Here is a 10,275-nt window from a genome sequence, read left to right on the forward strand (position 1 = left end):
CCGCGACGAGGTTGCGCTCGGGCAGCGCGGCGGCGCACAGCAGCGGGTGCATCGTGGCGAGGCGCGCGACGGGCCGCTGCGTGGTGAGGTCAACGGTTCGCACCGTGTGGTCCTCGGACGCCGTGTACGCGACTGTCGCGTCGTGGGGGTGGAAGAGGGCCGCGGTGACGGGCGCGTCGTGCGCGGGGATCAGCGCCAGCGGGCCGCGCTGCGCCGTCGTCGCCGCGCCGGCGAGCTTGGCCCGTTTCGTTGTGTGCGCCGACGGCAGGCTCTCGGGGTCGGCCTGCGGCGCGGTACGCTTCGACGTCGACCAGAGGCCGATTTGGCCGTCGGACGAGGCCGTCAGGAGGCGGCGCGTGGCCAGGTTCGCATCGATGGCGAGGATGGCCTTGTCGTGGCCCCAGAGCTCCATGTTGGGCTTGAGCGAGCCAGAGAAGCCGTCGTCCGACTCGGCGTAGTCCCATACGACGACCTTGCGGTCCAAGCCCGCCGAGACGACCTGCTTGCCCGACAGCCACCGGACGGCGTTGAGGCGCAGCGAGTGGCCGCCGCCCGCGCCGGCGGCCGACGTGGCGACGACCGCGCCCTGCGGGTTCCATATCCGTACTAGTCCGTCGTAGGAAGCGCTCGCAATACGCTCTCTGACGGCGCCGCCGCCGTCGGCGAGACGGCCGGCCGGAGACGTGGCAGACAGGCAGTCGACGGCGCCGACCCAGTCGTCGTGCTCGAAGCTGGCCTCGTACGAGGGCGGCAGCAGACTGCGGACGTACTGAAGCGTGAGCGTGCTCTCGGAAGAGAGGCCCTCGCTAGAGAGGTACTCCTCAATCGAGGTTGTGAGAAAGGTGCCGTTGGCGAGAAAGTCGAGCGGGATCGGGGACGAGGTGCCGAGCATAGACTCGGAGTTGAGAATTCGAGAGAGGCCATATCGCTTAATGTCTATATGCTGGTCAGTCTACCACTTGACACCTTAAGAAGATCAAATCATTTAGAGCCACACGGACCGGCTGGTACGAGCAATTGTCTCTTGGACTCGGGAAGCTCCAAGTCGGCCTCGTTGGTGGTGAAGATCACCTTGACCTGAGCGGTCGAGGAGTCCATTTTGGCGGGCGTAAATGTAAGGTGCAATCAGTACTCTTCTATTCGTCTGTATATTCCGCGATATTGTGGACAAATTGTTAAGGGACAAGGCCAGAGTTGGGAGTGTCACCGAAGGATCTGATCTTCAAAAATTGGCACTTCAAAAAAATTTGGACGCCAGCAGTCAGCCTTGCGCCTGGGCTCCACAGCGGGGAGCTGTTGGTGGGAAGCCGGGCCAATGGTAGCTGGCGTATGCGCGAGGCTGAGATTGTTTGCGAGACTCATCTACAATAAATGCGTTCTTTCAAAAAAGCTCGTGGAAATATTTCGAGCAAAATGTGAGATTCCTTGATACTGATACTTCTAATACAATGCAATATGTTCCTGTAGCTCCACTTAAATGCGACCTTTTGTCTTACGCTTATCATCCCGCCTCACTCAAGCTTATTATACCGCTCCCGCGCTCTGTCTTGTACAGAGTGAACATACTCGGCATATCCTCCTCGCGTCTGCCGGCCTGCACGTTCAGCTGCGTCACCCAAGTTACTTCCTTCGGCACCGAGACCAACACCTTCTTGGTATGCATTCGTTTCAATGACCTCGGTCCGGCCCTCGCCATTGGCACCGAGCCCTGCGCCAGCGGTCCAGCCCATTTTTGCCAGCAAATTGGCACCCTTGGATGCTGCAGGACCCGCACTGACAGCAGGGGTAGAAGCAGCGTTCTTCGCTTTTGCTGGCTTAGTCTGAGGTGCGGGCTTCTTTGGTTGCCTGTGCGCCTCGCGTCGTTCTTTGGCACGGTCACGATACTGGCTATCTGCACCGGCCGAGTCGTCGCCTGCGCTACCTGAGTCTAATGCGGCGGTAGGCTTGCCCTGTTTTTGTAGCCGCTTATCGCGGATAGCGAGACGGGGCAGGGCGGCCTTGACTCGCTCTGGGTCTTCCATGGCCGTCTTGTGATTTCGTGACCGCTCATGGATGTTGACTTCGTCAGTAGACTTGTATTTGCGCATACAGATAAGACACATCAGCCGGTCTCGATCCATGTAAGACTCTGGGGCCGCTTCTGTATCCTCATCTGGCTTATTTGGCAAACGCGCCGCGGCATCTGTCTCGACATCAGCAGGCTGTGAATCGGACTGACCAATTAGCTTGGAAGCGGAGGAAAGCGATATTTTGATGGTTGCGTTGGCCGATGAGAGCTTCGCCGGTTGAGACCTGGAACCGTCCGGATCCGCAGCTGAGCCCTCTTGAGACGTGTCCTGGCCACGAAGTTCATCATGCTTGCGCTGCCACATGGCCATTTTCCCAGCCATGGCGAGAGGCTTTTTCGCAGCATTGCCGAGATTGCCGTCTGCCTTGCGCTTCTTTGCCCGTTTCGCCTCCTCTTGATCTTCAGCGGCCGTCTTTTCTTGGATGCTGGCCGGAGGCTCAGGCGCTACCATCAGCTGACTCGGGTAAACATGTTCATCTCTGTACCGCACCCGTATTGATGGATTGAAGAGCGGGTGGAATGTCATGTTTTCTGTCGCAGGAGTCGGTTCTGTATCATCTTGCAAGAAGACACCCAGATGGATCGTGGAGACGTTCACCGCACAGCCGCCTATACTAAAGTTTCGAGCCATGGTGACTTTCTTGACGGCCGCAGCGGCGTCTTCAACAGTCCAAAATTCAGCAAATCCATATTTAAAGGTTTCGTTTGTTTGTGAGTCGCGCATGAGAAAGACTCTATGCAGTGAGCCCTGCGAAGCGCCGTAGCCTTGCCCTGTGCTGGTGGGAGCAGTTGATTTGAGCTTGGGAGCATCGCCACTTGTTTTGATGGGGTCTGCTTTTTCAAGCTCCAGTCGCTTACATTCCCGAGCGAGCATTTCCTCGTCGACGAATGACGGAAGGGGAAATACGACAAGAATCTGAGACGGAGAGTCTGCGGCATCCGCGGCGCCGGTGAGGCTTTGTTCCCAGTGGACACCAGAAGGGTAGCATCCACAGCCTCGACAGACGCTTCTAGTGGAAAAGTTTGAAGCCTCGCACTATTTCAGTTAGCAAGTTCTCTTGCAAAGCTAGATCTCCTGCAGATTGGATTCATTCTCGACATACCTGAGGGCATATCCAGTCTGCATTAGGAGCTCGTGACTCGGCATCATCTCTGGATCGCGCATAGTGCAAGTATGCATCAAACTGACCATCTGGTACCTCATCAGTCGAGTGTCTTAGAGTAATCAAAATCTTTGGGTAGTGCTCCTGAACAAAGTCGACGGCACGATCGATATGATCAAACTGAATAAAGGCACGCCGATGGCCTGGATTAATTAGTTGCTGGCGTATGGATCAACAGTCCATCAAGTACGTACCTTTGGCCGAAGGTATGCGGATGTCAAATGTGGGACTCTCTGAAGCGATTGAATTGTTCAAGAGGCTCTCGCGAAGCTAAGGAGCTCTGTATTAGTATTCCAGTAATATGGCGAGTTTAGCTGGATGGCATCGCGCCCAGTCCAAAAGGCGACCGTTTAGGCAGTCCTGGAGAAATCCTTTGGGGGCCATCTTGGTGTCGTGTTTTCCGTGTATGACGAACCTCGTTTTGTGTGATGCTGCGTGGAAGCCCCTCTAAAATCACAGTATCCGAAGGCCGGCCCGCGTCGCGACCAGGACTCCGCGAGCGGCTTCGATACCTTGCCCCGGAATGCGAGCGATGCCGCGACTCGTCTGTCAAGTCTGATTTGCCGCAGTTTGTGGCACCTCTCTCATCGTCGTAGAGACTGGAGCGAGTATCGTCGCGTGGTCCGTCATCGTACATGTTTTCATAGTCGTGCTGCGCATATTCCCGCTCCCTGCGATCGCGGTCATGACGGCCAGTTTCGTTGCCATGGCGGCCGTTGTGGCGCTGGTATTCCTTATACTGTGTATCGTGCTGCATATCTCTCTGCTGCCAACCAGGTTTCCTGTGCAAATCTTGTCTGGGAGGAGATCTGGAAGAATCTTGCCGTCCCGTAGGGAAGTTAGCCCAGAATGCCCGAAATAGCTGTGCGCCTGATACTGCGGTATGTCGTCGAAAGAGGTAGAAGCGGTCGAAACAACAGCGAAGCCCCGGAAAGAGGTTCAGGTTAGGTGTTTACCCTGCCGCGGTCGCGAGTAATCGTCTCGTCTGTCTTTGTTGTGCCGGTCGGATGCTCGATCTGTATCCCGGTCCTCTATGGAGCGCGGCCGACCGGGGCCAGCGTATCGTGTGTCGTAGGCGTCGCTCATAGCGGATGAGGATGCCGCGTAAGTTCTAGCCGGAATAGTGGTGATGGACGATCTGTTGTTGTGAGATGCAAGGTAGAGGTGGTGCCTTGACTTTGCTGTTTGCCAGGTGCAGGTACAGCAGCCCACAGCGGAGACTTGTCTCGATTTAGTTGGCGGCTGATTGCTGCGGTGCACCACTGAAGCGCAAAGTAAGGGAAGAAAGTCTAGATGTTGTTTGAAACAGAGAGTGAACAACAATATATCATATAAAATGAGATATTGGTCAACGAAGAAAATCATGAAACTATTTTGTAAACTTGCATGTGTGATGTTGTGTGTTTGACTCTCTCATGAGGCTCTACGTGTTTGGTCAAGTTACAACTTGGTGGCGTTAGACTAATCAGCACCGAGGGGAATGAGATCAAGTTAAGCGGCTCTGGGCGAAAATTAGGACACTTGCTAAAGCTATTTTAGATGCATTACATCTTCAACGCCAATTGCTACTCTGTGCTTACACTCAATTAGCACTCTCTGGATATGACTATTTCTTACAATCACTCCGTCCTAGTCAATCAACATCACGTCATCATCGCGAAACGATGAAGACTTGCTCTTCTCTCGACTCTCGTTGGTACCTAGGTCTCTACTGATGTTCGACAGTGAGAGACACTGGAGACTAGAGACACCATGGTTCGATGCGGCCAGTGTATTGGCGGGCTTTACGGATTGAGTATGTGTAGTGATAATTCGGATAAAGGACATTGGCAGTCGCTGCTTTCTCACAGCGTTACATTATGTTTAAAGAGCTGATAAAGCACGCACCCTCTTTTATGCAAGTTTGTTGCAACTACTGTCGGGAGCAGTTTGAAGCTTTATGAAAGACAACATTTTCGAGCCACTTACCCAGCACCGGCGCCTGGCCGGTGGTTGCGGCCGACCGCGGGGTAATGGCGGGGCATTACCCCAACCCATCCCCCGTCCACAGCTCTTGCGCCGCTCCATGCTCAACCTTTTGTCCACGACACTTTGCGCGTACCGCACCAAAATGACAACCCCAGACGACGACGAGGACCCATGGCATCTCACCTCTCCCGGGTGCCACGTCGCCCTCACCCACTCGCCCCTCGATATTCCCTCCACCATGGCCCTCGTACGCAGTCCCTCTGCCGGCGCCATTGTCCTCTTCGCCGGTACCTTCCTCCCCCCCCTCCCCCTCTCCCCCCCTTTCAGCTTTTCCTCAACGCTCTCTCAAACATCCTTAACCCCCGCCGTCTTCTCCCTATAGGAACCACGCGAGACAACTTTGCCGGCAAACCCGTCAAGGAGCTGCAGTACACGTCGTACCGCCCCCGCGCGCTGCGGACCATGCTCGGCATCGCGACGGCCCTGCACGCCGAGCACGGCCTCGTCGGGCTCGCTCTGGTGCACCGCCTCGGCGTCGTGCCCGTCGGCGAGGAGAGCATCCTGATTGCCGCGTCGTCGCCGCACAGGCAGGCGGCGTGGCGCGCGGGCGAGGCGGCGCTCGAGGCGTGCAAGGAAAAGGTCGAGGTGTGGAAGCGCGAAGAGTTTGAGGGCGAAGAGGAGGGCGTGTGGCGCGCCAACAGAGACGGGGCGGTGGGTGAAAAAGTGGCGGAGTGAATTTTAGGGGGGGATTGGTTTCTGGGATAGTTATAGGGAGGGGATGAAATGAATTGTGATTTTGAGTGTATAGCGGGAAAACTGAGGGTCACGACTTTCCAATGCCTGATGGAACACATTGCCGGCATGGATAGCATGGCAAGGGAACTGGTCACAAGGATCTACAAGCAATATTTGATGAGAAAAATCTTTCAAAATTGCGTGTGTAAGAATACACCTTTATATCCAAAACAAACTACAAAAATCATCCCTACGCCTTCATGCTCTCGTCAAGTCAAAAATCCAACAACCGCCGCTTGTGCACCAATACCATGCTCTCTCCTTGCACCCCTTCTCCGGCTCTCACAGCCGTCCTTTCTATTTCTTACTTCCCTTCTCTGCACTTCCCTCTGCCTTCTCCTCATTCCGCTGCCCTTTGTGTGTACTTGGTTTCTCATTTTTGGTACACGGGCGGTGGTTCCTGAAGGTATTGCAACGGGCACGGCGGCGGATGGCACTCGCTGCCGCATCTCCCAAACATGACTTATTTTCAATCTGTCAGCACACAGCACATCTCTCCAACAGAAAAGGAGGTCCTTTATCCACCAAAAGAAGAAGGGATCCCACGTACTTATATGTTTCGAGTAGGCGTCTGTAAAGGTGACGTCAACGCCCAGCCCTTGGACGTCAATATCCTCTGTCAGGGCCGAGGGGTAGACGACGATGCCGTATTCGACGTGTAGTACGCGCCAAAATTCGGCGGGCAGCCTATTGCGTACAGAGTATTAGCATTGTGCGTCTTTTTTTTTTTTTTTTTTTTTTTTCCGATTCGTGTTCCTCTTTTCATCTGTCTCTTCCACCCTTCTTTCTTTTTTTTTTCCTTTTTTTTTTTTCCTTCTTCTTTCTCTTCTTCTTCTTCCTTCTAAAACATACCTGTACTGCCCTCTCTTGATGCAAGCATGCACAAACAAGCACAGCGTCTCCAGAACCAGCTTCCCGTCCTCGACCGCCTTGTCGAGCTGCGCATCGTCGAGCTCGTATACGCGCCGCAACCTCTCCTTGGAATAAAACATGGCAATGGACCATCCCTTGGAAATCTTGTCCAGGTCGTCGCGGTCGCAGCAGCATTCGTCCATTGTCGTCGGGTGCTTTCTTGTTCTCCCTTTTTCCTTTCCTCTTGTCGTTGAGCAGCGATTTGTGCACAAGCTGAAGAGAAACAAAAGAGGAAAATACAGAAACTCGAATCAAGAAAAGAAATGCACCTTGTTGTCCTGAGCCTCTTTAACAGAAATGGCAAAATGGCCAACAGGGTTCCCTTCAAGATGCCCGTGTCGACTTATGCATGGCGCGCGTCCCGCACTCGGTAATTCAGGGCCATCAGGGTGCCTAACTGGGCACGTCATCCGCTATTGTACAGTTGCATCTGGGGCGAGTAAATATGGCGTCTGTAGTACAATGTAATAATAGTAATATCAAGTAAAGCTCTCGGGCGACAATGGCGTGTGCGAATATAGTGTTATAATAATAATATAAAGTATCGGATAATGGTATAAGTACATCGGCCGTATTCTAATACTCTATGCATAATGCAACCTCCTCATGCTCTCATAACGAAACCCACTTGCCATCTCAATTCTATAAAGGTCCCGACAATCGCTTGCTGCCATGACTTGGTGCCTCTTTTCAAGTGCTCCCATGTGTACATTCTTTCTATTTACAGTAGTTTTGTGAAACTTGTCACAAGCTCATTTATTTACAGAGCAGCGACAGCGGCGACGACGAGTGCCATGGCGGCGGCGGCGGCCGAGGGCGCGCGGGCAATGCCAGCAGCGTTGTCCTTGTTCGTGCCTGTGTCGGCGCCTGTGTCATCGGGAGGAGCTGAAATCATAGTTAGTGGTGGTTGTAGGGTGATATGGACAACAAAGGACTCACCATCCATGCCCTTGATGCTAGGAATTTTACTGTTGGCTTTGAGCGCGACAACGTTGGTCTCGTTAGATTTGGGGTAGGCTTGGGCGAGACCAACCTCTTGGCCGGCCAAGTCGTAAACGACATAGGCCGAGCGCAAAAAGGTGTCACCGAGAAGAGCGAACTCGGGTTCGTTGGAGGAGCTACTCCCAGAGCCAAAGGGGTCGGGCTCCTGAGACTTGTAGTCATCAGCACTGGCAATGCCGAACATACAGACCTTGTCCATGTTTCTAAAGGTACTTCTCAAGGATGAACTCTTGAAAAGGTCCTGGTTATCCTCGAACGAGTTGATGATCATCTCCTTGAAAGGGACCTCGATAGTCTTGCCCTTGAACTGAAATTTAAACTTAATCTTGGAACCTTTGGCAGCGCCGCAGTCGATGAAAGGCGTGGCGACGCCGGGGATGGTAACGATGCGGAGTGTTTCGAATATGGGCTTGACCACGCGACCGGGGAGCAAGATCAGGGTGGCACCCGTGTCGAGGATGGCCTTGGTCTTGAGAGTAGGCGTGGAGACGCCGTCGACAGTGAAGCTGCCGAGCTCGACGGCGTACGAGGTGACGTTTTCGGAGCCGTGAATGTCGTCGGCGACGAGAGGAAGGGTAGCGAGGTCTCCAATGTACTTTTTGGTGTCGATGCCACCAAAGAGGAAGCTACCGTGGGTCTCGGTGATGGCGTCGAGGTAGAGGCTGAAGGCCGGGGTATCGATGAGGCCCTGGGAGACGAGGTTTTCGACGATGGTAGGGTACTTCTTCTTGGCGGCGACTGCGATACTCATGCCGAGACCCATGAGACCGCTGACGCTACTACTAGTCCTGGCGAGTCCGAGCTGCTGGTTCTTGATGCTGATGCTGTCGCTGACGGCGACGGTATCGTTGAAGTAGTCGCCAGAGGCAGTGCTGCCATCGAGGTAGGCAATTTTAAATCCGTTTCTGATGGTTGTCTTGTAGGTGGAGCTGGCAGTAGGGTCGACTGGATGGTGTTAGCTATCGAGGTCACTGGCTACCGAGGGAAGAGAGCTTTGGCAAAGTCGATGGAGAAAACCGGGTTGGATGATACACACATTGCTTGAGGCAGCGGGGAGGAATGCCTTTTTGGGGTATGCCATTTCTGCAGAAATCGTTGCCTTGGAGGTTTACCCAAGTATCGCTAGAGCCAGTGTCGAGATGAAACGTCAGGACCTGCGGGGGGGTGCCAATGCCCAGGTCGGCAAAATAGCCAGCGCCGGTAACGTTGTTGAGGGCCTTGAGGTCAATGATGGGGTCGCCTGAGCGTTTGTGAATTTTAAGAACATCGTAGAGGTCGGCGGAAAGCTGCTTGTGGACGTCGACACTGACGGTGCCGGCTGCAGCGAGGCCCACGAGGGCAGAGAGGGCAAGGAGGTCGCGCATGATGGAGCGTCTGCAGCAGATGGCGCCGTGTGTTGATTGTAGAGGGACGGCGGCGTCTAGCTGAGCGCGAAAGGGGGATAATGATGGTATATAAACATAGGAATGGTAAAGGATAAGGAAACCAAGAGGAAAGGGCAAACGGGCAGGCTTGTGGCGCGTATTTAGGCACAGTGAGTAATGTATTGGGTATCTGGGCTGAGAAAGGGTACTACAAGCTCTACAAGGAGCTTCATCTTGGATCCACAAGCGGGCATTTACAGGGGGTTGCAAAGGCAGCTTTGAGTCTTTTGCCTGGCTGCCTGGATGAGGCTTGCCCAAAGAACACACACGAATTCGCCTGTCACTACGGAGTAATTTTTCCCACAATTCCATTATGGCTTGCTAGTCCATCCGTCGAGTGGATAAACGGCGTCGCTGCCGAGACGCTAACCGCTGGCTAACGTTGAACTAATGTCCAGCTTTTGCTGCCTTTTGCTGCCTTTTGTGGTTGATGGTCTGGTGGCTGTGCTTGCTTGGCGACTGACGACTTGCTGCTTTTGCTCGAGATGGGCGGTGGCGAGTCATCTGGGGGGCTGCCTTGCATCGCCCCAGATACCACCTCCAAATCACTCTAGAAGAAAAGCCATCAGCTTCGCCCGCTTCGCTACGATTCCCGTCGCAGGTCTTCGGCGCTTGGCAATGCCGACGTTGTGTGTGTGACGTGGGCGAGGGTGCCCGCCAAGCCCCCGCCCCGGAACTTGGGTGAATGGGGGAAAATGGCCCGCCAGCATGCTACAAGGCGCCAAAGCTGTAATGGTTTGACACCCACTGTGGCACGGGCCACGGGGCCTTATTGGTATACCCGATGGGACGCAGGCCCTGTACGAAGCAGCTCACCAATAATCCAATGACAGCGGATATAATAAGGAACAGTTAAGATGTCGGGGAAGTCAATAAAAAAAAAGGGAAGCAACAAGCCATCTTCAAATCTGAAAGAAGAAGAAAAAAAAAAAAAAAAAAAAAA

General features: G+C 54.0%; 5 protein-coding genes across 5 annotated transcripts in view; 1 reads left to right on the forward strand and 4 right to left on the reverse strand.

Moving 5' to 3' along the window:
• The window catches only part of BBA_06646 (WD domain-containing protein), a gene marked incomplete at both ends in the record, with an annotated part of 1,549 nt that extends 451 nt beyond the window's left edge, over positions 1-1,098 (reverse strand). Inside the window, 2 exons of the mRNA XM_008601743.1 lie at positions 39-936; positions 1,002-1,098. Of these exons, the coding sequence (XP_008599965.1) occupies positions 39-936; positions 1,002-1,098 (995 nt within the window). The remainder of the gene's footprint in view (positions 1-38; positions 937-1,001) is intronic.
• A 413-nt stretch (positions 1,099-1,511) lies between these two features.
• On the reverse strand, positions 1,512-4,317 carry BBA_06647 (G-patch domain-containing protein; the record flags this gene model as incomplete). The annotated part of the gene is made up of 5 exons (XM_008601744.1): positions 1,512-3,104; positions 3,172-3,374; positions 3,426-3,501; positions 3,647-4,107; positions 4,188-4,317. 5 exons carry the CDS (start codon positions 4,315-4,317, stop codon positions 1,512-1,514), a joined length of 2,463 nt encoding a protein of 820 aa, XP_008599966.1.
• A 1,024-nt stretch (positions 4,318-5,341) lies between these two features.
• Positions 5,342-5,934, forward strand: BBA_06648 (molybdopterin synthase large subunit; the record flags this gene model as incomplete). Its single annotated transcript, XM_008601745.1, has 2 exons — positions 5,342-5,486; positions 5,582-5,934. The coding sequence occupies 2 exons, from the start codon at positions 5,342-5,344 to the stop codon at positions 5,932-5,934; spliced, it is 498 nt and encodes a 165-aa protein (XP_008599967.1).
• Positions 5,935-6,367: 433 nt separating this feature from the next.
• BBA_06649 (uncharacterized protein) lies at positions 6,368-7,049 on the reverse strand (the record flags this gene model as incomplete). The annotated part of the gene is made up of 3 exons (XM_008601746.1): positions 6,368-6,456; positions 6,545-6,681; positions 6,847-7,049. The coding sequence occupies 3 exons, from the start codon at positions 7,047-7,049 to the stop codon at positions 6,368-6,370; spliced, it is 429 nt and encodes a 142-aa protein (XP_008599968.1).
• Positions 7,050-7,666: 617 nt separating this feature from the next.
• On the reverse strand, positions 7,667-9,272 carry BBA_06650 (putative aspartic endopeptidase; the record flags this gene model as incomplete). Its single annotated transcript, XM_008601747.1, has 3 exons — positions 7,667-7,791; positions 7,846-8,853; positions 8,945-9,272. 3 exons carry the CDS (start codon positions 9,270-9,272, stop codon positions 7,667-7,669), a joined length of 1,461 nt encoding a protein of 486 aa, XP_008599969.1.
• Positions 9,273-10,275: the final 1,003 nt, after the last annotated feature.

This window comes from Beauveria bassiana (genome assembly GCF_000280675.1).
Source record: "Beauveria bassiana ARSEF 2860 unplaced genomic scaffold BBA_S00020, whole genome shotgun sequence".
NCBI lineage: Eukaryota > Fungi > Ascomycota > Sordariomycetes > Hypocreales > Cordycipitaceae > Beauveria > Beauveria bassiana.